The sequence below is a fragment of the Lolium perenne genome, chromosome 3, assembly GCF_019359855.2.
Source record: "Lolium perenne isolate Kyuss_39 chromosome 3, Kyuss_2.0, whole genome shotgun sequence".
NCBI classification, from domain to species: domain Eukaryota; kingdom Viridiplantae; phylum Streptophyta; class Magnoliopsida; order Poales; family Poaceae; genus Lolium; species Lolium perenne.
Genome location: NC_067246.2, coordinates 23,557,815 through 23,584,094, shown reverse-complemented (window position 1 = coordinate 23,584,094; position 26,280 = coordinate 23,557,815). Strand labels below are relative to the sequence as shown.

General features: G+C 41.9%; 3 protein-coding genes and 1 pseudogene across 3 annotated transcripts; 1 reads left to right on the top strand and 3 right to left on the bottom strand.

Annotated features, from left to right (window-relative positions):
• Positions 1-2,314: 2,314 nt before the first annotated feature.
• LOC139837818 (protein neprosin-like) lies at positions 2,315-5,236 on the bottom strand. The gene is made up of 3 exons (XM_071827108.1): positions 5,120-5,236; positions 3,927-4,073; positions 2,315-2,668 (listed from the first exon to the last, which is right to left on the bottom strand). Exons 1-3 carry the CDS (start codon positions 5,234-5,236, stop codon positions 2,315-2,317), a joined length of 618 nt encoding a protein of 205 aa, XP_071683209.1.
• A 5,541-nt stretch (positions 5,237-10,777) lies between these two features.
• On the top strand, positions 10,778-18,154 carry LOC127340943 (uncharacterized). Its single transcript, XM_051366710.2, has 16 exons — positions 10,778-11,247; positions 11,696-11,831; positions 11,913-12,130; positions 12,450-12,524; positions 12,605-12,712; positions 13,046-13,078; positions 13,194-13,283; positions 13,759-13,884; positions 14,339-14,482; positions 14,620-15,033; positions 15,136-15,267; positions 16,207-16,428; positions 16,528-16,803; positions 17,080-17,217; positions 17,332-17,637; positions 17,729-18,154. Exons 3-16 carry the CDS (start codon positions 11,942-11,944, stop codon positions 17,945-17,947), a joined length of 2,472 nt encoding a protein of 823 aa, XP_051222670.1. The 5' UTR covers positions 10,778-11,247; positions 11,696-11,831; positions 11,913-11,941; the 3' UTR covers positions 17,948-18,154.
• Positions 18,155-18,516: 362 nt separating this feature from the next.
• LOC127340944 (endonuclease 2-like) lies at positions 18,517-22,095 on the bottom strand (annotated as a pseudogene).
• Positions 22,096-23,430: 1,335 nt separating this feature from the next.
• On the bottom strand, positions 23,431-26,010 carry LOC127340945 (endonuclease 2-like). The gene is made up of 8 exons (XM_051366713.1): positions 25,784-26,010; positions 25,515-25,686; positions 24,564-24,668; positions 24,336-24,475; positions 24,151-24,243; positions 23,987-24,054; positions 23,820-23,893; positions 23,431-23,705 (listed from the first exon to the last, which is right to left on the bottom strand). The coding sequence occupies exons 1-8, from the start codon at positions 25,898-25,900 to the stop codon at positions 23,575-23,577; spliced, it is 900 nt and encodes a 299-aa protein (XP_051222673.1). The 5' UTR covers positions 25,901-26,010; the 3' UTR covers positions 23,431-23,574.
• Positions 26,011-26,280: the final 270 nt, after the last annotated feature.

Genomic DNA, 26,280 nt, shown 5'->3' with positions numbered 1-26,280 from the left:
GACACGGCTCTGATACCACTGATGGGTTCGTTGCATGGAAAACAAAAAATTTCTACCGTGAACATGAACATAAACCAATATCCAATCTAGGAAGAAGAAAGATCTAATCTACGAAGATCGAAGCAACGAGATGTATGGGAGACTAACCCTCGAAGATTACAAAGCTTACGAGATTAGATCTCGTTGTTGATGTAGTCGATCGTCCCGTGCTGCAATCCACCATCACTTCCGTACTCGGTCGTGCATACGGTGTCGATGAAGCCCGTCCTCTCCCCGTTCCAGTGGAAAGCAGAGGTGTGGTAGATCCCCTCGGAATCCCAGCAGCACGACGGCGTGGTGGTGGAGGAGAAAAGCTGCAGGGCTTCGCTAAGCCGGAATAGCACTATGGAGGAGAGAGAGGGGGCGGGCAGAGCTTGGTATGAATGGGTGGCTGCGCCCCTGCCCCATCCCCTCTTTATATAGGGGGAGGTTGGTTGGGGTGGCCCCCTGCCCATCTAGGGCTAGGGCCGGCGGCCAAGTGGGGGAAAGGGGATTTCTTCCCCCTCCCCCCCAAGTTAATCCCCCTAGGGTTTGGGGAAACCCTTAAGGGGTTGGCCGGCTGGGCCTTGAGGGGCATGTGCCCCTGGCCCATTAGGCTAGGGTGCATCCCCTCGGACCATGCTAGCCCTCCTAGGGTCGTGGGCCCACTGGTGGGACCCCCGGAACCTTCTAGAACATTCCCGATCTTCCACCGGAAAAATCCTGAACTTTTCCAAAACCTAGAAATCAATTTCCCTTATATGAATCTTATTCTCCGGACCATTCCGGACCTCCTCGTGATGTCCTGGATCCCATCCGAGACTCCGAGCAAACTTCGGTCTCCATCTCATATTCTGAATCTACTTATGCGACATCGAACCTTAAGCGCGTCACCCTACGGTTCGTGAACTATGCGGACATGATCGAGACTCCTCTTCGACCAATAACCAATAGCGGTACCTGGAGATCCATAATGGCTCCCACACATTCAGCGATAACTTAGTGATCGATTGAACCATTTACATACGATACCGATTCCCTTTGTCAGGCGATACTTTACTTGTCCGAGGTTCGATCATCGGTATCTCCATACCTAGTTCAACCTCATTTCTGACAAGTACTATTTACTCTTACCGTGGTATGTCATCTCTTGTGACCTAGTCACATGCTTGCAAGCTAATTAGACGACATTCCACCGAGAGGGCCCAGAGTATATCTATCCGTCATCAGGATGGACAAATCCCACTCTTGATCCATATGCCTCAACTCACACTTTCCGAATACTCAAACCCATATTTATAACCACCCATTTACGCAATGGCGTTTGATGTAATGAAAGCATCCTTCCGGTGTAAGTGATTTACATGATCTCATGGTCGAAGGACTAGGTAACTATGTATCGAAAGCTTATAGCAAGATGAACTTAATGACTTGATCTCATGCTACGTTTATTTGGGTGTGTCTCCATTATATCATTCACTCAATGACATAACCTTGTTATTAACAACATCCAATGTTCGTGATCACGAAACCATGATCATCTATTAATCAACAAGCTAGTTATACAAAAGGCTTACTAGGGACTCCTTGTTGTTTACATAACACACATGTATCAATGTTTCGGTTAATACACTTATAGCATGGTATGCAAACATTTGTCATAAACACAAAGATATAATAATAACCTTTTTATTATTGCCACTTGGGAATATCTCCAACAAAAACTCCGAACTGAAAGAATGGTGTGCCTAAGTGTATGGAAGCACCGAAATAGAACCAGTTTGTATGATTCGGACCTTGACATCAGGGAATGGTGTAGGTTCTTCAAAGAATCACTTTCCCTTGTTATGTATAGGTCAAAGCAATACATTAAGGAGGGCATGCCGCAATTGCTAGAGGTACTCTGTAATTCCTTTATTTTGATACTATATTTGTTTGTACTTATTTCAGTTTTATACAAAATGACACAGTAGGGGTTCCCTACTATTTTTGTCTCAAAAAATGGTATTGATGAATGGTGAGTATTTTTATGCATGGTATGAGTGCAATGATAATGTCTTTGTCACATAGATTTTTTTTATCAGTACTCTATTGGTCAAACTTAACCCGTCACTTGCATAGTTGTGAACCGGATGTAGGGTGTACAACAGACGATAGACATTGAAATTAACATGATTAACACATATCATTGGTAAATAAAATTAAACCTTAAACCAATTTATTAATTATTTTTCAAGGGTGCCTTTATTTATTCTTAATATAATACAACATAGAAGCCTTGGTTTTCATTTGGTTTTCAAATATCACAATGACCAGGTCCGCCGTAGAAGAACACATTAGAAATGATATTAGTAACACGATAACATCTAGCAGAAGACTGATGAATCGGTATATCTTTGTCAATATCATGGGCATGGCCTTCTGCATCAATAAACTTCAAATCGGTGAAGGAGGCGGCATTTCTCACAGGAAAGAATCCACTTCCCATTACAGGACTTGCTTGTTTAGTTGTGTGACTTGCATATCCCCCAAATGAAATTATCAACTGTTTCTTTTCCATGTCGCGGAATAAGGATGGTGGAAAGTAACCAATTAATTGCGGGGGACCATTAAATCCATAGTGGATCTGCCAGTTACCAGATGTCTTGTCCTACAATAAAAATAATGAATGAGTTAATTCATAATAGGTATTATATAATTTGTGTGTGCTTATTTAATAGCATGAAAATTCTTCTAATTCTAATTGATTCAGTTACACACACTCAAACTATTTGGAAACATCTATTAGTTTTGGTCTAGTAGTCACAATGGGGATGATACCTTTTACATTCAGGAAATTAATTGTTCGCACATGTTTCTTGAAACAATTGTATTACATTGTATATTGAAATATTTGGCATATAATTATTTAATAACTTCCTAATTATTTAAAATATAATAGTAAATTACCATGTATACCTACCAAAGTACTAAATTGATCCACTGTTTTACTCCATGGATGATAAGCTATAGTTACTTGTAGAGATAAAGAGTAATACATCTAGTACAACATGAATCCATTTGAGTTCCCATTTTTGTAAAATCATGTTGAAATTTTATGTAGCTAAATATGGGGTTGGGTAGATGGATTTAATCATTCATCTTTAAATGTTTTTGATATCATAATTGTACTAGCATAAATATATAATGAGCTTCACATGTTAGCATCGTGCTATGGGACACAATACTAGATGATTTCTTATTTTTGTTGTAGAGATAATGCCCTATATCTCACTTCAAACCCCATTCCAAGATTAAATACTTATTGTCTGTATGAAACTAATGAGTTCTTTTAGTTTTCTTGGTTTATTTTCGTTAGCACTACGTAAAATAAGGTCTATCAAGTGTTCTATCTAGTTAATTTTATCATGCTTAATTATCTTTGCCACCACAAAATGATCTATTCCATCTATATCAGTAAATAGGTACTTTTGGCATTGTTGTATTCGATGAAGAAGAAAAAAAAGGATGGGAAAACATCTGTTTAATTGATAAAAATATATTAAGAAAGGAAATAAGTTTTAGGAAAAAAATGTTCAGCTGTTCTCCTGTGCATGAAAAACTACTGAAGTTTATATATCTGAAACTTAAATAATATTTTCCACTGAGTGACGAACTAAATCATTATAACAATAGTATACAAAAAAACCTTATAACTGCATCTAAGAAATAGCCTATTTTTCAAAGGTACATAGGTAATTGAAATTTTTATGATCGACATGTAGGGAATTTCGAATTTTGCTTTATAACGTACTAATATCTTGAAATATCAAGTATGATAAGAAACTCCATTAGTAATTTTTAGAAGAATATAATTGCAACTTGAGTCATCAATTATTTATTTTCTTGAAGTGTTTAATAGTCCTTACCTTTAGCGCGCGTATTGTTATGTATTGCTTTTCACCCTTGAAGCTAGAAACTGGCTTAATCACATCCCCAGGAGCTATAATAGAATTTGTCCGTATATAACCAGCACACTCCATGTTGTAGCAACCATTTGGAGGCGATCCATTACCCTGACAAGAAATAACAATACAAGTCAAAGAGTAAGACTAAAATCAAACTTCAATTCATTTAATTTTGAACCAAGTCCATTGAAAATAATTTTAGCCAACCATCATGCATGGTCATAAAGAATCTTTAGTTGTAAGGCCATTCACATTTATCTATTTTGGAGTTTAGGTATCTATTCATGTCTAGGCTAATGTTTTCAAAACCTTATAGTAAATAAATTTATTTAGTATATCAATATAAATGAAAATAAATTATGTAATCACATTAATTTCATAGTAGATAACATATCAATACTCTTATGACAGAACACCAGTAATAGTAAGTCTACAATAAATTAGTCAAAACAAAAATATAAGATTAGTTGTTATGAGAACTTCTATCATTGAATTAACTTGTGTTGATGAAGAGTAAACTTACGGCCCATGTCGTGACAAAATGTGTTTCCGAATCATTGTAGAGTTCTGGATAGACCTATAAAGAAACCAACACAATCTTATATATAAATATTATCATGGGATGAAGCCATAGATAGTGAGTCTAGAACATATAATTCAAGAGAAAATTAATAAAATTTGTTGTTATCATAATGCCTATTAATGTATGAGGAGTACCATTTCTTGACGTGCACTACCACTAAACGCTCTTTTAACAGTTATAAGGATCAAAGAAGTGTACCCCTTTCTTCCACGTTATTTGATCCATTGGAATACATTAGGCAAACATTTGACTATCAGTTCCAAAAGAAATATCGACCTTGCCAAAAACCATTAATTTATTTCTCACAATGTGTTAAGTTAAGGGATCCTTGGATGACGTCTATAACTAGAAAAATATGGAAATATACCACCATTAAGAGGGGTATATTTCCATTAAGAGGGGTAGAAACAATGCGTGGAAGGTTTGTTTCTAGGAAAAGAGTGAGGATCGAGAATCGGAAATGAGGGAAATATAATTCATTTTAAAAATAAGGATGTCAACACAAAAAAATATAGACCTTCTTTACTCAACAAACCAATATATATACATAATATGAAAACTTCTTACTTACATGCCATCCAACTGAAAATCCAGTAATAGATGATTTTTCTCTTTCTCCAACAATATAGATCCAAATTGCAGCCAAGCTTTGTTGTTGAGGTTCTAAGTTATATCCATAAACATCCATCGTAGCTTCTAACCCAAGATACTTTTTTCCATCTCTACTTGGATTCCATAAGTGAATTGCAAACTGCCGAAACACTATTTGCTTAGTCTTATTTTAGATATTTCCATATTAAAACATAAATAATGAAAAACAAAAGATAATGAAACAATAGATACAAGCATAAGACTCACATGACGTAAGTAGTCCACGGAATCATGAAACATGGCGTGTTCTTCATTGGTAGGATGAATTTGTGGCCATGGAATCGTCCAGTTTTGTCCCTTCATTTTTTCATGAGAGTATAATGTATGAAATAAAGAAAAATAAGCATTATTTCAACATAAAATCGCAACTAACCACATATATGGAAATGGATCTTGGATATATCTTATGAAAGGATAACATTTACCTGTTGATGTCAGGAAAGCATCCTCCTATAGTTGCGCTAGCAATAATAAACACACAACAAACTGCAATATGTTGATCTGATTTTTCCATTTTTATTGGGGACAAAAGTTGAAACATGATGTATAGCAGTGTCTCGCTTAAATAGGCTGAAGTGTCCTGAAGGGTTAGGTGGGGGCTGGCTTTTGATAAGGAATAAAGTTTTAATAAAGTACAATCTTCAACATCAATACTAAAGTTGAAATAAATAATGAGGGACATTAATACACTTTATGCAATATGATATAATTGAATTACTGAGATTGGGGTTAGGGAGCATTGGTGGTCAAGAATTAATAAATTGGAGTCTACTTGATATTACTACCTCTGTTTTAATGAATAAGGAGAACACATTCTAAGATGAAATGTGACTAGAAAAATTGAGCAACATAATCTTTATTATATTGAACATAATTAGTATTTTTGGATTCGTATTAAAACACTTTCTAAAAATTCTAACTTGATACCAATAATACTTATATATTTGGAGAAATTCTTAGTCAAAGAAAACACAGAACACAAGGACGCCTTACTCATTGAAATGGAGGGAATACTGTAAATACAACCACCAATAAAACAAATATTAAGACGCCATTTTATGATGTGAACAACTAGATAGACGGTTATGATGGGGTTAGTGGTTGAGAAGATTTTTTTTAGAAAAAATATATTTTGCATTAATACAAAAGTTAAAGAACCAAATAATAAAGGTCATTTCATAAATTTAGTAAAATATAATATTTGACATAAATAGTAGATTTGAGCCAAATAATAAGGGTCATTTAAAACTAGGAACAAGTAGTTAGAATAGGGCCAAGTAGTTAGAGTGGGGTTACATGGGGAGTGATGTTTTGGCACATGGGATCATATGCTCCCTTTATTTTCAAATACATGTTAGACACATTTTAAAATGTCAAAAAATTGAAACAAAAATTTCGCACGTACATCTTCATATGCTACACGCTCACAAAGTCGTTTCATGAAAAATCGACATGTCATGTGGCGTGTGTAAAAAAGACAAAATTCGGTGCTGAAACAAAGACTTGTCACAAGATAAATTTTCTCTTTTTCTCTTACACTACAAAAAATATTATTTTTTCGTGAAACTTGAAGAATACACATATATTATGGAGATGTACATGTAAATTTTTTTGTCAAAATTTTTCAACACTTGGAAATACGTTTTTATGGTAGAGGGATCATACGCACCTGGGAGCTGAATTGAGTTTCTGGGGTTACATGCATGCTAGAGGTAGAGGAAGAATAAATGTGAGGGTACATGATAGTGACCATTAATACAACAATTAAATAATTAAATAGTAATATTAATTTTGTTATGAGTGCGACTATATATCGTTTTGAAGTATTGATATATGGGTTAGGTGGGGGTTGGTGGTCGATAAAGATTATTTTACCAAAGTATCTTCTTATATGAATACAAAAGTGAAAGAACCAACTAATAAGTACATTAATGAAATGTAAAGATTATACAATCTTTAAAAATTAATACTATCACTGAAACATATAATTAGCACCATCTATAGACTTCTGAACAACTACACCAAGTAGGGTCAAATATTAAAAGGGGGTTACAAGTAGGTTTGGTCTGAGAAGAAATATATTCGACCATCCGTTATATTTACAATAAATAAAACAATCGAACATTCAAATAGGAAGCAGTTGTATATCATAGGTATCTAGTTTTAATTGTGTGAAGTATTGACAAATGGGTTAGAAATGGGTTGGTGGTTGACAAGAATGATATTGAAAAACATTTTTCCCCAAATATAAATTTGAAAGTACCGCGTAATAAGGGCCAATTATTAATGGTTGGACAACTAGATAAATATTTACTAGTCACTAATAACAATGAATATATCTCAAATATAAACATGAAATATGTCAAAATATTTTTAATTCACTTATAACATATAAGTTCTTATTTCAAACTAAGTTTCCTATAGTGGATTTTGTTCTTACATGCATGGGTGTGGGTGTTTTCATCACCGTTCATTTTTTCCTCGAGATTCGTGCTCACCATGGTAGATTAAAAGATTTCTTTCTCTCTCATCTTTTTATCCGAATCTCAAAGCACAACGGATAGCGACGAAAACATCCACACCCATACATGTAAGTACAAATGTATTTCCCAAAGTGGGATCTTGTAATCTTGAGCATGGGATTTATGTTGAAGATCATATATTATATACTAAGTTACATAGCATCCAACTTTCTCCAAATTTTGAGCTTCGCCGTGATTTTTGTTCGCGTGACACGTAAATTTTTGGCGGTCTAGATCCTATGTTCCTTACCAAGCGGCTGGCTCGTGCTATCGTTTGCACGTGTGCCAAATTTTTTCTGACCATTGTGTGGTGACCCTGCATACCACTTAATGTTGTAGTACACCAATCATTGATACAATTGTTGGAAGTACCAATTGACAAATATTACATCTCTGAGAGTGATACAATAGAAATATAGCTGGTCTTTTGTTCACTCACTTAATATTACAAGCCAAATATATACCTCACAGTTGAGATCCTCCAGGATCCAGAGAGGATCACTTGATGACTTAAGTTTAACCTGACCCAACTTGCGAGCAAGAGGTACTAATAAACTTAATACCATGAGTACTCAAACACGGCTGTTCTATAGAGTTCGATGTTGTTTGACTACTACTTAAATGTGACATTTACGCTTCTGATTCCTTGTTGGTCTCCTGAAGTCCATAGACTATCATGTAGTCCACCTCCTCAACGACTCCATTCAGGTCTAGTTCTTCGTAGTTGATGTCTTCAACATAAGGAACCTCCTCATCAGCCTTCGAGTGGTTCAACCAATCTAAGCATGGGGTTCAAAGTAGGATGAGTACGAGCGTACTCAGCAAGTTCGTGATAGGAAAAAGGGGTCTAATGTACTCAACAACTTCAGGCAATCTAATCATGGACTAGAAAGTCATAGGCAATGTAGGTTTTGATAAACATTTCTTTAAAAGGTTGCTTTTATTCTGAAAACCTATGTTCGTGAGCCTTCAAAGGGTGTCTAGAACTTCATGGAGTTCCTTTCCTAACACGTTCGTAGTTCCTTCCCGAAACAAGGATTGACAAGCCACAATTTGATACTCTGTAGAGGTGTGTTACTTTTCCCATAAGAGAACTTAGCCATGTTGCACAATCGGGCGTACTTTCCCGTCCATACTTCTTTTAGTATGGGGTTCGATCTAAGGTCCTAGCCACTAAACCCTAAACCCTAGTTACTATGTAAATCATATAAATCAAAGAGCCCCTCAAATCTCTCTTTTACATTCCTATGCACAAAGATCGAGACAAAGGTCATAATATAAATTTCATGATGATGATCTAATTTTATGTTTACATATACTTTAAAAATAATGATTTGATTATTGTTTTAGGGATTTCGGGTGTGTTTTTCTATTCCTAAAAATCAAACACCTAATTTCGTAAATTCTTGTGCTATAAAACAATCATGTGTCGCTGCACATGCATTAACATCATATATTTTTATATATAATTCCAATTCTTACACCCTACACCCTAAACCCATGCCATTAGGGTTTGTGTCCTAGCTACTTCTTCCTGAAGATAGAATAAGTCCTCTCCGAAGAACACTATCATCCCCTCCGATAATGCGTCTAGTGTCGTTGAAGGGTGTCTGGAGGTTGTTAATTCTCCTATGGATCTCACTGGATTTGCTTTTGTGATCCCTCTGGCTTATGCTTATCGTTCTTTCACCATCGACGATGGTTTGTTGCTCCCATACATTGGTTATTTAGGGTCTTAGCACGACGACTTCACTTCTTCTATCTACTACAAAAAGCTCTAGTACGACAAGCTTTTTCCGGACTCAAACGAGAGAGGTGCGAGGACTGGGGCGCGCCTTCGATCTCCTCGATCGTTCAGAGTGCTTATATCAGTCGCTAGTTGGTCTAAGGAACTTTATCATATTTATTAATTACTTCGGGTTTCCTTGTACTATAGTAGGCTACTTGCCGTCCGACGACCCGGCCCGGTCGTTGCCTCCCTCCATCCTCAGCTTCTCCGTCGCCTGCCGTACGACCGCTAGAGCTCGGTTGGCCGTCGCGTCCTCTAGCAGGCGCTACCACATCGTCTTGTTGGCGGCATCCTTGGACTTCTTGAGCGTCTCGAAGAACTCTACTAGAGCCATCGGCTCCGCCGCCTTCTCCTCCGGGTCAGGCCCGTCGTCAGAGGACCAGTCGAATTCGGAGGAGTCATCCTCTGCGGCGGCCACCTCCCTGTGGCATTCCATCTTGGCGTCGAACGCCGCGTGGGCCGCCCGCTTCTCCTCTACTTCCTGCTCCGCGCCAGCCATGAACTTCGCGTCCATAGCCGCGTCGATGACGTTGTTCGTGCTTTCGTCGTCCTCCTCCTCCTCGTCGGAGCTCTCGACCGGGGGAGGTGGAGCCGCATGTGGAGACGTAGTAGCCTAGCCGCGCCAGGCGCTGCTCATGGCAAAGGCGGAGGGCTGTGTGGAGGCGGCGCTACGGTGGAGATTGTGCGGCGGCTAGGGTTTGTGTGGGAGGAGATGGAATGCGCGCGCCCCTCTTTATTTACGCCGAAGGCAGCCGAGGGGGTGCGACACGCGTTGGCAGTGGTAGGCGGCGGCCGCTCGGCAGGTAAGACATCGCCATTAACGTGGCGCAGACTCGGCGTCAGTACTGGCGTGGCTGAGAAGATGCATCGAGCCTAGGTCGCTGCCAAGCGGGCCCGACGAAACATCCACCAGACGCGAGCGAACACTCGGTGCGTCCACGAAGACACATCCGAGACGCATATTTAGGCTAAATTTGTGTCTCCGCGTCACGTCGAGCCGCTGGACCTGCTTATTGATGCATTTCAAGCCCGCGCAAATGCATAATCGGTGGCACAGCTCATCCATGATCCATGGGGCGGTTTGTGCGATTTCGCTAGAGGGGCCAGACAGACAGGGAGGAGCCAAGTCCGTACGCGGACGCCCTGCACACCGAAACCATGTCAGCGCGAAGCAGCCCACGTCGCCGTGACAGGTCGACGGACGGCGAGTTGTCCGTTTCTCCCGACCGCGACACAGACGCCGACTTTTTTTTCCCTTTGGTTTTGTTTCTGCAGTTTGGAGCAGACGGGGACGGCAGCAGGCGGCCTCGTGGTGTCAGAGCAGAGGAGAGGAGCGCGGTTGAACTCCCTCCACTCCGTCGCTCCCAAATTTGACGCATTCCTTTCCAGCCCAAAGTTTCCAAGTTCCCAACCCAGCGAGCGAGCCAACGAAACCTGCCCCGATTCCAAGTCCAACCACCCCTAAATTTTCCACCTTCCCTGCCCCGCACTTGCCCAATTTGTTTGCTTGGGCGATCTTTTTCTGGGCGTCAACTCCTCTGCTCAGCGGCGGAGGAGAAAAGGCGGTTCCTTGGCGGCGGGGAGATCGAGTCTCCGGCGCCCAATCTGATCCGCGGTCAACTGAATTGGGAAGAAGCCGCCGTCTTCTTCCTCTTCCTCTTCTTTGAGAAAGAGGAGCCGAGGCAGTTGCCCAAGAGCCAAGAATTTTACAGCGCTCCGCTGGTTCGTCCGGCCTGGGTAAGCTTTTCCCCGCATTCATGGAGTCGTTCTCGTTCCAATCTCGCTTCTCTGTTCAGCGCCAGTTACCACTACTTTTTAGCATATTCCAATCCGATCATTGACCGTTCAGTTGTGCGCGCGGGTAGATTGCGACGGCCCCGTAGCACGTAGGCAGGTTATACACTCAGGCTGTCCTCTCTACTACTTTTCCGTGGTCTAGAAGGCTCGTAATTCAGGCATTGACCTGGGTGGAGAGGCTCATCTGGGTCATTTTCTTCTTCATGATACTAGTTGCTGCCATGGATTTTATTGCGGGAATGTCTACTTTTCCCCTCTATCTAGAGGCCATCTAGATGGGGGCTGAAAGGTCGGGTGGAACTGAAAGATCTCATAAGTGGGGGTCCTAACCGTCTCATGCTGCTGGTGGCGTATCTTCTTGTGGCCATTAACGGTACCCTAATTGCAGGTGGTGGACAGGTCTGGCATCCATAACCAACAGTGCCCCAAGACCGAAGAGGATGTGTGGGTTGTTATGGGAGCAAAAGATGAGATGAACTTTGGAGCACAGGAGCCAGTGGGGACAAAGGCATAAAGCACCAAAGGTATCTGCTACCATACCAAGGTGCGTGTTTGTGTGTTTGGGATCCTAGAACAGCAGTAAGGCAACAACTTTGTTGCTGAAGCCTCAGAGAAACAAGCTAGGGGGGCAGAGATGGCGAAGAGGAGGATGAAGAAGCTGCACGCCAAGGACGCGCTGGAGTTCTTCAACCAGGTCATGGTGGAGCAGCCCTTGCTCCCCTTCCTGATCCCACTTGGCCTCTTCGCGTGGTTTCTCGAGCGCTGGGTCGTGCCCTTCTCCAACTGGGTTCCCCTCGTGGCCGCCGTTTGGGCGACCATTCAGGTACTTATTTGATAATTCCCCCCATGCTGTTCAAATGAATAGGTTCATAGGTTGTGGTGAGTTCAGCTCAGTTCTGTTTTATGCATTTGGAATTTCTAGGAGCATTATCTCTGTGATTGCGCATTCACACTCTACTTTGCATTTAATCGCGAACTACTTTTCGAGGAAAATATAGCGTTGATTAATATTAGGAACTTCTGATCTGTTTTGCTCTGTTAGTTGCTACTTTTTGGATATGAGATTAACTGCAAACACCGTTTTATCTATGTCACTATACTTTGTTCGTCTTCTTAGCTCTTACCCTTTATGGTTGATGCAGTATGGGAGGTTTAAAAGAAATATGGCCATTGAAGATTTGAACAAAAGATGGAAGCACCTTATACTGAACACAACGGTATGTTCTGTTTACTTACTTTGTATCGGTTCCTCTTTATTCATCAACATCCAGCCAATGCTCATTTACGTATGTTGTAGCCTACCACACCAATAGAACCTTGCGAGTGGCTAAACAAGCTTTTGATAGAGGTTTGGCCCAATTACATGGAACCGAAACTATCAAGGAAGTTTCAATCTACTGTTGAGGTCAGCTTCTGCATCGTTTCTGCATATTATATTTTGTGCTTGGATGTAATTTAGCAATAAGTAGTTCATAAAGTTTTACAAAGTCATATCTAGGTATACTTATGACTTCTAATCATTAAAGGATAGACAAGCATCTGACATCTGAGCAGGTTGTCCTTCAGATTATATGCGTTTGATGTGTGGAAGTTGATGGTTCAAGAGTCAAAGCTATTAGCAAATTCCTGCGATTCCATTAATTTATATAGTCAATATGTATTGCAAATTATGTTGCGTGCTGGTATATATACTGCATTGTTTATATAAGTAGCTGACCTGAGCTCCATAATTTTACAGAGACGTTTAAAGAGTCGAAGACCAAAACTAATAGTAAGTTCTCTTTAATCGTTTATCTTCTTTTGTTGTTATTCTGATTGCAGTACTGAACCCTTTTAATGGAGATAATTGCTGTACTAAAAGTAAAACCTTGGTCTCACATCCCCAGGATAAAATAGAATTACAGGAATTCTCACTGGGCTCGTGTCCACCTACCTTGGGAGAACAGGGCATGCGCTGGATGACTTCAGGTGAACAGGTCAGTTGTCCATATTATGCAGTTTTGTCTGCAGTGCAGACCTGTATCCAGTGTTTTAGTTTATTTGCTCATGGATCTTTGCTGAATCCAAAAATCATATCATGCCAGTGTATATTTAAATACTCAAACTTATCAATGACAGACTGAAAACTAATTTAGTGAAAAGGTTTATCTTTAGATTCATCAGTATCATTAATGATGTCTTCAGTGATTCGTAAGCCAGATGCTTAAAACCCATCTTATGTCCAAAGCCAAACATAAAGAGTAACTATATAGTGATTCTTATTATGATTATGTAATATTGTATACACATACGAGCTGATAATGAAGATACTATGTTCATTCATGAAGTAGCCTTGGTTATTTTGAAAGATGTTATGTTCTAAGAAGTAGGATGGGTACCAGGAAGCTGTATTTATTTACAGTACATTCATTGGGTGCACAACTTATACCTATAATTTTTTGGAATATGCAGCAAGTCATGACCTTGGGCTTTGACTGGGACAGCAAGGAGATGAGTGTAATGTTTATGGCGAAATTAGCAAAGCCACTAATGGGCACTGCTCGCGTTGTTATAAACAGCATCCACATCAAGGGAGATGTATGTCTTCTGCTCTCTCCATTGGTTATGCTCTTTCCAACCATTATATCTAATTTGAATGTAGAATCTTTCCAACTTTGTTTGATGACATCAAGAGGCTACTATTAGCATCAAGGATGGAAAATGTGTTTTGTAAAGCCATTTGATATTCTGAGTGATTGACATAGGAAATAAAGCTTTAGCATGCATTGAATTCATAAGCACTTGTTGGTTATTAGAGCAAAGACATGGTGTCTTGTATTGTTTCACATGAAACATTTTTTTGCGAAGCTTAGTGGATTTTGTGTAAATTTTTTTTGTGACTGCAACAGTTAACTTAAAACTGTTATCTGCTTTTGTCTTGACTACAATATATGTATAGCAAATCTTAATGGATAACAGTTGATTCTCCTGAGTTGCAGCACCGTAGGATCGAGTTATTGTACTACCCCTGATTCACATTATGTTGTTGCAGCTCCTACTAAGTCCCATTCTTGATGGTGAAGCTGTTCTCTATTCTTTTGAATCTACTCCAGAAGTCAGGATAGGAGTAGCATTTGGAAGTGGTGGAAGCCAAGCTGGTCCTGGTACGGAGTTACCGGGTGTCTCAACATGGCTGGTGGGTTTGTATGGACCATTTAGTCCGGGTTTTTATATCTTTACAGATTCATTACGTAATGGTGGAGGTCATTTGTACTGACATTTGGAAGCTAAATTCAGTTGACGTATCTAATGCTTGCTTCGTGAATCATCCAGGTAAAGCTTTTGACTGAAACCATAGCGAAGACAATGGTTGAGCCACGACGTCTCTGTTTTTCTTTGCCACCAGTAGATCTAAAGAAACAGGCAGTTGGTGGTGTTCTTTCCGTTACTGTTGTATCAGCTAGTAATCTTGGCAAAAAAGGCACAGCCAATGAGTTAGGGAACCGACAAAACTCAAGTGGAAGCACTACATCTGGGACTGCTGATAACAAGGTAGTACATGCATTTGTTGAGGTAGAAGTTGGCAATTTGATGAGAAAAACTGGTAAATCTGAGGGTCCAAATCCTACATGGAATAGCACATTTAACATGGTACTGCATGGAGAGACAGGAGTTGTCAAGTTTCTTCTGTATGAACTGGATTCTGGTGGTGTTAACTTCAATTACCTTACAAGCTGCGAGATAAAGGTAGGGTAGAGATAATGCTCTTCTTATTTTGCTTACTTTTCATCACTGGAATTTGAGGTTCTATCTGCATATCTGAGGACACTAAGAAATCGATTTAAACAGGTCAAGTATGTACTAGATGGTTCGACAATATTTTGGGCTATAGGGCATAATTCTGGTGTGGTTGCAAGGCATGCTGAGAACTGTGGGAAAGAAGTTGGAATGGTTGTTCCATTTGAGGATAATACAGGCGAGGTAATTCACCTATTTCTTGCCATTTCTTCTATAGTACCTATCGGTTATTTTCACATAGTATGTGTTTCCAGACCTGATATAAGTTTGTAACTTGTAATGCATGAATTAGTATTTGCTGGCTAGGGAGTCGTTTCGATTGCCTGGTTGAGTTGTGGCTTAGTGGCCTTTCCTGGCCATGTTGTAACAGTTTTAGCCTGATTTTCCGCTAATTAACTGGACATCTCTCTTCTTTTTATTTAATGGATGAAGGCAATTCTTTTGCCTCCGTTTCAAAAAATAGTATTTGCTGGCAAACTTTCATAAGCTGTCTAAATAAATAAAGAATCCTCCAGTGGTGGAACTACAGACCGGCATGCCCGGGCTCTGGCACCCGAACTCCTTTGATGCTTTACGAAAATTGCTAGCTTAAGTACTCATTTGTTAGGCAAACTGTGGTCAAGATGGCCATGCCTTAATCTTGCCCAGGCTCAAAGTTTGAGCTAGCTCTGCCACTGCATATGTCTGTTGGAGGTTATCCTTATGCATAAAATTGCACATTAGGACCTTGCTACCTTGTCCATCAGATTGTGCACTTCGGTCAATTAGGTCCACGAACTTCATAGCTTGCACATTGACAGCCAGGAACTTGTATAAGTGGTTCATATTTAGTCCCACGAACACCCCAACATGGCACACTGGTACAACCTGGCTGCATGGCACACGTTCTACACTTCTTTCCTTAAAGATTGAAACGTTGAAAGATCTTGTCAGTATGGTGATAACATATTGGCATAATACTAATTATAAATAAGTTCTATGGGTGCTTACTTGTTTGAATACAAACTGGTTAACTAGGATTGGCTGGCTATGCCATTTCTTGCCTTTCTTGTTTTAGTTTACTATTTACTTATGGATGGTACTTCAAACTGTTTGAAATTCTGTATTTGCTTTTGTTTGCAGTTAACTGTCAGCCTTGTGCTAAATGAATGGCAATTCGCTGATGGGTCTGTTACAGTAAGCAAGTCTCTGAGCAATGGATTTCAGAGTTCTCTTGATGGATCGCCAAAGCTTCAACCTAGGACAGGAAGCACGCTCAGAGTGAAAGTAGTGGAGGGTAGGGCCCTAGCAGTAAACAGTAAATCTGGGAAATGTGATCCTTATGTGAAGCTCCAGTATGGAAAGGTTTTATTTTTTTTACCTTACTCAACTTTTGTCCAACTACCAAACTCATATCCAATTAAGATAATTGTGTATTCTTCTAACCTCGGATTATGTCACTAGGCTCTGTACAGAACAAAGACGCTCTCTCGTACAGCCCAACCAGTTTGGAATGACAAGTTTGAGTTTGATGAGATTGCTGGTGGTGAATATCTGAAGATCAAATGCTATAATTTAGATACATTTAGTGATGACAGCATTGGTAGCGCAAGAGTAAATCTGGAGGGACTTCTAGATGGTGCTAGCCGAGATGTTTGGGTACCACTTGAAAAAGTAGATTCAGGAGAGATAAGGCTCGAAATAGAGCGAATACAAAATGATCAGAATGACAATCTGAAGGTATGCATTTGTAATCATTCATTTTTTGTATTGTGAAAGAGTAGTACCATCTAGGGACCCTAGTAGGAAATTAAATTATGCTCAGTAAACTTTGTACTAAATCCCCGACACTTATTATGGATCGGAGGGAGTAGTAAACATGAAGCCATTCAACTACTAAGTTGTGTGTCCTTGATTATTTTAGTCAGATAGCCTCATAAGTATGGTTTTCTTAGCGGACTGTTTTGTCAACTGCTTTTGTTCCTGTTGAACCTCAATTGTGCTTCGTTTTTTCAGAGATCAAGCAGTAAAGTTGAAGCTGGGTGGATTGAGCTAGTAATAATTGAAGCCAGGGATCTTGTTGCTGCTGATCTGAGAGGAACTAGTGATCCTTATGTCAGGGTGCATTATGGGAATAACAAGAAGCGGACCAAGGTTATTTTTTGTCAATCAAAAAGTTCCATTGTTTTGCTGATGAAACCCCCAGTTCCTTGTAGAAAAAAAAAAACTCTATTCCCCAGATGAAACTGAAGAATTCCTTCGACGCAGGTCATCTACAAGACACTGTCTCCGCAGTGGAACCAGACATTCGAGTTTGCGCAGACCGGAGAACCCCTGATCCTGCACGTCAAGGACCATAATGCGGTCCTTCCGACCGCCAGCATAGGCAACTGCACGGTCGAATACAGCATGCTCTCTCCGAACGAACCTGCCGATAAGTGGATACCACTGCAAGGAGTGCGGAGCGGAGAGATCCATGTGAAGATTGTGCGGAGAGTTGCGGACTCAGGGAAGAAAACCAGCCTAGAGACAGATGTGTCGGCCCTTGGCAAAGGACACAATATATCAGCACAGGTGAGTCAATGCATTCATGTCTCTGTGACATCCATTATTATTTGTATGTTTGTGTTGATGAATGATGAACATCCTTTGAAACTCTGAACAGATGCGGGACAGCTTGAAGAAATGTGCGGGCCTGGTTGACGAAGGCGGCGACACGGAGGCGATGTCGTTGGCCTTGACGGAGGTGGAGGGCGTCCAGGACGAGCAGGAAGTGTACATCCAGCAGCTGGAGCGGGAGAAGGCCGCGCTCCTGCGGAAGATAAGCGAGCTTGGTTCAGAAATCGTCAGGTCATCCTCCGGGCCTGCAAGGATGCCCTACTAGTTAGATCGACAATTGTAGTACTCCACGAACAGGTTGGCGAAGTGCTAATGATTTTTCGTAGAACTATATATATGTAATTTATCAGTGGTTTACTTGTAAGTAAGTAGACGGTTAGGAAACAATGGAGAAACTATAACGTGGCGACGCCCTTAAAGTTGTATAAAGTTCATTGAAAATGACTTGTAAATTTTCAAAAAGAATCTCAAATCATTTGTCGTATTTCTAGTGCTGAAGTAGTATCAGTATTTGCAGGCCTTTTGAGAGCTCACTACTGCCAATATTTTAAGATTGGATTCTTTAATTTGTGTGTTTCCAAAATTCTAAGAAATTCATTGTATGTGATTCCGACATGAATAAAGAATTTGATGCACCACTTGGTCCCATATTGATTATTTTCATCCATTCTAACAGACTGGCGTGAGCAACTGAATTTACTCATCATCAGGGATTCACAGAATGGTAGAGCAGTCTGCTACGAAGATATATGTACATACAGTTAATCCATGTATGAATATGATCTCAAGACAAACACTAAAAACTCTCGATCTAATGTAAACAAATGAAGAAGATGAGACAAACTAAAACATCGCTTTGAACTGCGCTCTTGGATTGGTATATTGTTCAAGCAAATAAAGGGGCTATAAATATTACAAATCATACAACAATTGCCTTTTGAATGCTGTGCTATGAATACGTGATCCTTATTACAGAATTAGCGAACTTGCTGAAGTAGACCAAATAACATTGTATCAGAGGCCTGATATAAAACTTTTCTGCATTCTCTGTGTGGTGATAGTAGCCTTACTGTACTTGTAATAACGGTAAAGTATCTAGTTTCGTGGTCCTGTCAAATATGCGGTTGAGTATGAGCGCCAATCTGATGCCGCCCTGTGCCAATCTCCTCCCCACAATCGGATACCTGGAGTTGTAATATTCATCTGCATTCCAGAGAGCAGAATTGCCAAACCGTCAGTAGTGGACTCCATAGGGTAAATTGCATATTGCACTGTAGATATTGCACTTATAAATTACCTCCTAGAACAGTGCCATTCGCTGCGTCCTTGTAGGCGTACTTGCATGCCAAACCTACGCTCTCAACTGCATAGCTGCATGAGAGATTTGATATGATATATCATGTCAAATTTTCCGATTAGTTAGTTGCACAGGAATCTGAAGTGAACTGAATAGTTTGGGTATGAATCCTACTCATTTGCGCAGGTTGCCTTCTTGTTCTCGCAGTTTTCCCATTGACTTATGTCGTCCGACCATCCATTCTACAGTTCACAGCGCATAGTTTGAACTGGATGAAGAAACACGAAAAGAAAATAATGAATAAGTGACTTTATTATGTAAGTATACTTACTGTGAGGTTCGTCTGGAGGGCTTCCACCATTGTGTCCAGGTCCCTATCGTACAGGTTCTTCATCACCGTCTCGATGATGCTCACATCCCACGTCTGAACATTTGACAAAACTTCATTTCTGGGACACAAGTATGAATATAGGCAGATGATGTCTTATGGAAGAGGAGAGCAGGACAGACATGGTGCAGGTTTTCCTTCCTCTTGTACCAGCGCACGCTGATGGTGTTCCCGCCCTCGTCTTCCTCGAAGGCGACGTGCAGCGGCTGGTGCACGTCGCCGACGAAGTGCGCCAGGAACATCAGGCTCTCCGTCAGGTTATCTGGATTAATTGGGAATCAGTCAGTCGTCTTGAGAACCCTTTGCCTGTTTTGGCAGTGTGATTGGATGAAGCTTGTGGGACTTACATGGACTCTTTGGTGAATCTCCGTAGGTAAGGAGCTGGGCCGTATAGTTGTTAATGGCTCCGATGACGCACATCCCTTGCACGCCCTTAGAGTTGTGGCAGTCCCCTGAAATGTTACATCCATGAGCTTACCATGCATGCTGCTAGCACGGTAGAAATCATATAGCACATTATCATGTCGATCGTCTTATTTCATTCCACCATCGCGTACGAATATAGCATGCCCATTTATGATTGAACTCTTAACATGCGCATGTGATTATTGCGTGTCCTCACAAATGGACATACCATGGGAACGTGCATGCCCTTAAGATATTCGGTTCTGATGATCTGATCCACCTATCCTATCCTATCCTATCCACAAACAAATAACATATCCATCATGCTCGCCCTCGTGCAAATTATTCAAGTAGTTATTATCCTCTAATTTATGAGAGCAATTGTGTGTCGATCCCATCTGATGAAAGTCGTTGGCCGAGAAACAAATAACATATCCATCACGCTCACCCTCGTGCAAATTATTCTAGTACTATATTCGTTCCATAATATAAGCCATTTTGGGGAGCTAAAAACGGCATATATTGTGAAACAGAATGATAGTAGTCATTATCCTCTCATAATTTATGAGAGCAATTGTGCGATCCCATCCGATGAAAGTCTTAGGCCGAGAAGAACGTGGGGTGGATCACACGGGATCATGTGCATGATGCCTGAAGACTGACACAAGGACCTGGTTGGTCGTCGACCCGTGTGGAGCGCAGCCCCGGGGCTGGCGTGTGGTGTCGTGTTGTAATGGTTTTTCGGCCAGTTTCTCCTCATAAACGGGCCAACTCTTTTCTCCTATATCAATGAAAGGCAAAGCTTTTGCCTCGTTTCAAAAAAAAAAGACTGACACAAGGCGCATCAATTGGTTGGGGAGGAGAGAGATGCACTCCCTTGTCTAAAATAATACAATCATACATGTGCCTTATCATGTTGTTTAATTAGCATAACAACAACGAATTTCAGTGTAACATAATCCTAAGATCCTAACTGAGCTATGACTAGTGAAGCGAATACTTTGTTCTGATCTGATCCAGCAACAGTTTCTAAATGTGTGTATGTATGCCGAGTTGAGCAACGATGGCAGCACCATGTGGGCGAAGCGTGAAGCAAGCAAGCAAACTCATCAGAGTGTAGTCGGAGAGTTGTTCTTAGCTTTACTCAACCTGCAAGTCCCCTCCCCCTACAAGCAACGTCTGCTGATGCTCGATTGGAAAAAAGCATGAAAACAGAAGAGAGCAGCAGCGTCTACAACTTTTTGTAAGGGAAAGGAAAATCCATCATAGTTGGATGTCAAACTCCTACTAATTATTGCTAGCTACAGATGTAAGGGAAAATATGCGCGCGCACTTGTGAGACTTGACAAGTGAAGGCTCGCATTTCTGCTAGGAGTAGTAGAATTGTTTTTTTTGGTCCACGCGACCAAATATGGCCTATCTGTGGGTAACGGGAACAAAGAACATCCCAATTAAGTTGGACATATTTAGAGATGATTATTGAAAAGTATATATACTAATTCTAACCAGTTGTTAAAAATCAAGCAAAATTGTCAGCATACTCAAACTCTAATGGCATGCATGCATGCGTGGTGTTTACCGGAGTAAAAAACCTGAAAGTGCGCGCGTTTTCATGGCGGTCGTGGATATAAATGGCCCGCACGCAACTGAACTCTGTTCTGTTTACGCGAGAGTACAAGAATTGTGCTAGTAGTACTCCACTAGAAAGAAAGAAGTGTAAGTAAAGAGGAAAGAAGCTAGTAGCGACGATCGAGGAAGAATTGAAGGGGCCGGGAGGGAAGGAGGAGGAGGAACCGACGGGTGGACTTGAAGTTGCACACGCCGGGCGTGTTGGCGTAGTGGAGCGGGCTGGCCCAGTGGTAGCGGAACCGCACATTGTCCGCCCACGGGCACATCGTCGCCAGCTCCCCTCCCGCCGCCTCCGGCAGCAGCTCCTGCACCGCCGCCGCAGCGTCCTCCGACAGGTACCTCTGCAACGCACGCAACGCATAATTCAGCACAAGGACTAACGCATTCATCCATTTGTAACCTCCTCCCCGTCGTACGAGCAAACAAACAGCTCGATCTAGCTGAATTATCTCAGTGAGTGAACGTGCGGCTTGCGGACGACGGACGTACCTCGGCGATCTTGCAGGTTATGATGTGGCCCTCCTTGCCCCACGCGGCGGTGCGGCGAGCTGCGAGCTGCGAGCAGAGAGACGAGGAGCAGGAGCAGAAGCTGCTGCGGGCGCGGTGCCGCCATCTCCAACGCTCCTTCCTTCCCTCCTTGCTCCTTCCCTCTCTGCTCTGCTCGGGCGGACGACGACGAGGGCTCTCTGTCTGTCCGTCCCGGCGATGGTTGCTTCGGGTCTGGGCTTTCCTATTTATTATCACCAGCGTTGGTCCGGATGCAACGTAACGTGCGTCGTCGTGGTCTCTCGCTCAGATCGGCCAAGCCCGAATCCTCTATGTGGTCCGGTTACGCGATGAATGTTCTAGGAGGGCCAAGTCAATTCAGCCCATCTAATAGCTGGGCCTCTGGCGCAATAGTATTCGACCTATAAGTTTTTTTCTTACCTTTTCGACCTATAAGTTTGTTGCGTTGTGTTCTATAAAACTGCTTCAAAGGTGATGGCTAAGCGGCTTAACTTGATTCTACATTATTTTTGAGGAGCAATATGTCTTTGTTTCCGGGAGACTGATTACTGACAACATCATATCGGCACTTTATGTGGAGAAACATATCGAAAAGGAACAACTATTGTGCTCTAAAGCTAGGCATGATGAAGTTGTATGATCGCACCGAGTGGGGCTATCTAGAGGCAATTATGATCCGACACTTCAATTTGAAACCCCAAATTCCGCCAGAGCTACTACAGACCAGACTCGTGTGGACCGACTACTGCGGAGAGGTGATACACGAATGCGCCGACAAAATAGGAATATTTTAGGGAATGATGTATATTATTTCTTTCTGTTGGAGCACCTTTTGGAGTGATTTTTGGGAGTTTGAGATTAGGATTTGGAGTCATTTTGTTGGATATGTTCTGACAAGTGTATAAGTAGAGAGTTCTTGTGGGTGGGGGAGGGGGTGGAATGTTGTACATCTCTTTTTCCGGGATTCAAAATTTAAAACAAAGTATATTTAGAACTGCTTGTCCGACTAATAAAAAATTACTTTCACCATTGCGCTATTCATGTCAAGATCTTCAAAACTAAATTTGGATCAAAGTGTTTTTATGTGAGGTGTACTACCCGCTAGTGTACGTGTACTTCGCGTTTTAGTGCACGTGTGATTACTAAGTTGCTATGACTCTATGCGTGCAATTTCCATGTGGAAGTGTGTCTTTCCCATTTGGCAGGACTAGTGTGTAACTTCCCAAGATGGGTGAGTTGTGGCACATGTATTTTTTTATCAAGATTAATTTTTTAAATAGAACTGTTCACTCCATCATGTTGATAGGTTTTGACGATTTTTTTGTTACATGAGATGCATTTCCCACACTGTAAATGTACTTTGCATGTTAGCATTGTGTAAATGATTGATTCAGATTGGTATATTTAGCCATTCCATTGGAGTGGCTTGAGTAAGAAAATTTACTTATCATGAGGGATCCCAAGAAGGCTAGAACAGATGCTCGTAAATCAATTCATATATGAATATGATCTCTAACAAACATTTAACTCTAAATCAGATGTCAATAATGAACACGATATAATTACAAAATAAGCATTGCTTTGAACTGCACGTTATTGTTCAAACAAATAGAGAGGTCATAAGTACATATACAACAATTGTTTTTCATGTGTGGCAATTATAGCCTCACTGTGCATATAACGGTATAGCATCTACTTTCTTCTTATCAAATATCCGGTTGAGTATCAGCGCCAGTCTGATGCCGCCCTGTGCTAATCTCTTCACCACAACCGGGTACCGGGAGAAGTAATACTCATCTGCATCATTCCAGAGTGTATTCAGAATTGCCTACCATCAGTACTGGATTCTAGGGCTAAATTCATAGTTTTCATGCATAGTTTTACTGTGAATATAAAAACTTAATTAATTACCTCCTAGAGTAATGTCCTCCTCTACATCCTTGTAGGCGTACTTGCATGCCAATCCTACGCTCTCAACTGCATAGCTGCATGAGAGATTATCATGTAAAATTTTGCGATCAATCAGTTGCACAGGAAGATGAAGTAAAAAAATTGGACAGTTTGGATATGAATCCTACTCATTTGCGCAGGTTGTCTGCGTGTTCGTGCAGTTTTTCCATTGACTTATATCCTCAGACCATCCATTCTGCAATTCACAGCATCAGAAGCAGGAAAGCTAGCATACTTCGAACTGGATGAAGAAACAAGTAGAGGAATAGCTAAGCCTACTAGTATTACTTACTGTCATGTTTGTGTGGAGGGCTTCCACCATGGTGTCCAGATCCTTGTTGTAAAGGTTCTTCATCACCGTGTCGATGATGCTCACATCCCACACCTAGCAAACCATAACATTTACAAAAGTTCAATTCGGAACACAAGCCTGAAATTTTAGACAGGGAATGTCCTATGGAACAGAAGAGCACATACATGGTGCAGGTTGGCCTTAGCCTTGTACCAGTGGACGTTGATGGTGTTCCCACCCTCGTCTTCCTCGAAGGCCACGTGCAGCGGCTGGTGCACGTCGCCGACAAAGTGCGCCAGGAACATCAGGCTCTCCGTCAGGTTATCTGGATTGGTGTAAATGGGGACCAATCAATGTTGAGAACTGTTTTGCCTCTTGGACAGATGAAGCTAGCTCATGGGATGGTAACTTACATGAACTCTTTGTGGAGTCTTTGTAGGTCAGGAGCTGGTCCGTGTAGTTGTTGATGGCTCCGATGACGCACATCCCTTGCACGCCGTTGGAGTTGTGGCAGTCCCCTGAGATGTAACAGGTAACTCAAGCCATGAGCTCTCTAGCATGGTAGAAATCATAGCACATTATCATGTCGATCGTCTTGTTTCATTCACGAATATAGCATGCCCATTTATGATCCAACTGCTAACACGAAAATGCGATATCGTGGGGGCACATGGAACATTATCATGTAAATGGGAAAGGATGGCATCGTCGTGTCATGTGGGCAATGCGTGAAGCAAGGAACCAAACTCATCAGAGTAGAGTCAGAGAGTTGTTTTAGCTTTACTCAACCTCCAAGTCCTCCCCTACAAGCAACGTCTGCTACTGATACTTGGATGGAAAAGAAAAAAGGTACCACCAGAACAGACCAATGTCTACAACATCTCGTAGGGAAAAAGGAAGTACCATCATAGATACCTTATTTTGGATGTCAAACTCCTCCTAACTGCTACGGATGGAAGGGAAAATATGCATACTTGTGAGACTGACAAGTGAAAGCTCGCATTCCAGCTAGGAGTCAGTGCAATTGTTTTTTGTCGACACGACCAACTGTATCCGGGTTTGGCTAAATCTCGGTAACGGGAACAGAGAACAGTATGTAAAAGTGCAATTTGGACATATTTAGATGTGATCGAAAGTCTAGATAATTCTGGCCAATTGTTGAAAAAAAGCAAAATTGCCTCATCTCCAAAGACAGATGCATGGCTTTAACTGGAGCCAAAAAAAAAAGTACTGTAAGTGCATTTTTTCGATATCAATGGCGCGTAATTGAACTCTGTTCAGTTTAAGCGAGAGAAAAGAAAACCATGGTTCAATGTGCTACTGTAGAAAGAAAGCACGAGGAGGGAGAGGGAGGAGGAACCGACGGGTGGAGTTGAAGCTGCAGACGCCGGGTGTATTGGCGTAGTGGAGCGGGCTGGCCCAGTGGTAGCGGAAGCGCACCTCGTCCGCCCACGGGCACATGGTCGACAGCTCCCCGCCCGCCGACGCCGGCAGCAGCTCCCGCACCGCCGCCGCCGCGTCCTCCGACAGGTACCTCTGCACTCCACGCCAAGCAACCGCACAACTCAGAATCCTTTCAATTCAGCACCGGCATTCCCGCAGGCGAAATCTCGAGTGGGCGGGCGGAGCTCACCTCCGCGATCTTGCAGGTCATGATGTGGCCCTCCTTGCCCCACGCTTCGGCGCGGCGGGCGGCGAGGAGCGAGACGAGGAGCAGGAGCAGCAGCTGCTGCGGGCGCGGTGCCGCCATCTCCAACGCTCCCTAGCTCTTTCCCTTCTGCTCTGCTCCGGCGGACGACGGCGAGGGCTCTCTGTCTAGTCTCGTCTCGGGATGGTTTGCTTCAGGTCTGGGCTTTCCTGTTAACACCGGACGTAACGTAGCGTGCGAGCGAGTGCGTCGTCGGGGTCGGTTGGGCCAAGCCCGAATCCACCTATACGAACGAGCATGTGTGCGGGCCTGTATGTGGGCCGGTTGCACGATGAATGTTATAGGAGGGCCCGGCCGGACCAGCCCGCCTAATAGCTCCTTGGGGCGCTGAACAGCTTCATTGTGAAGGCCCATAGTGAAAACCAAAGTACAAAACACACAAGAAACCCCAAGTACAGCTACGTTGAAAACCCACGTACACC

What these genes read in the sequence shown, in the direction of transcription:
- LOC139837818 (XM_071827108.1), bottom strand. Translation starts at nt 5,236, where the DNA reads ATGGATGTTTATGGATATAACTTAGAACCTCAACAACAAAGCTTGGCT. An exon ending in GATTTTCAGTTGGATGGCAT is followed by an intron (nt 4,074 to 5,119) that starts GTAAGTAAGAAG and finishes ATTTCTTGTCAG; the next exon opens with GGTAATGGATCGCCTCCAAA. An exon ending in TAACAATACGCGCGCTAAAG is followed by an intron (nt 2,669 to 3,926) that starts GTAAGGACTATT and finishes TTTTTATTGTAG; the next exon opens with GACAAGACATCTGGTAACTG.
- LOC127340943 (XM_051366710.2), top strand. Translation starts at nt 11,942, where the DNA reads ATGGCGAAGAGGAGGATGAAGAAGCTGCACGCCAAGGACGCGCTGGAG. An exon ending in CCGTTTGGGCGACCATTCAG is followed by an intron (nt 12,131 to 12,449) that starts GTACTTATTTGA and finishes TGGTTGATGCAG; the next exon opens with TATGGGAGGTTTAAAAGAAA. An exon ending in ATCAGAATGACAATCTGAAG is followed by an intron (nt 16,804 to 17,079) that starts GTATGCATTTGT and finishes TCGTTTTTTCAG; the next exon opens with AGATCAAGCAGTAAAGTTGA.
- LOC127340945 (XM_051366713.1), bottom strand. Translation starts at nt 25,900, where the DNA reads ATGGCGGCACCGCGCCCGCAGCAGCTGCTGCTCCTGCTCCTCGTCTCG. An exon ending in AGACTCCACAAAGAGTTCAT is followed by an intron (nt 24,476 to 24,563) that starts GTAAGTTACCAT and finishes ACACCAATCCAG; the next exon opens with ATAACCTGACGGAGAGCCTG. An exon ending in GGAGGACATTACTCTAGGAG is followed by an intron (nt 23,706 to 23,819) that starts GTAATTAATTAA and finishes GGAATGATGCAG; the next exon opens with ATGAGTATTACTTCTCCCGG.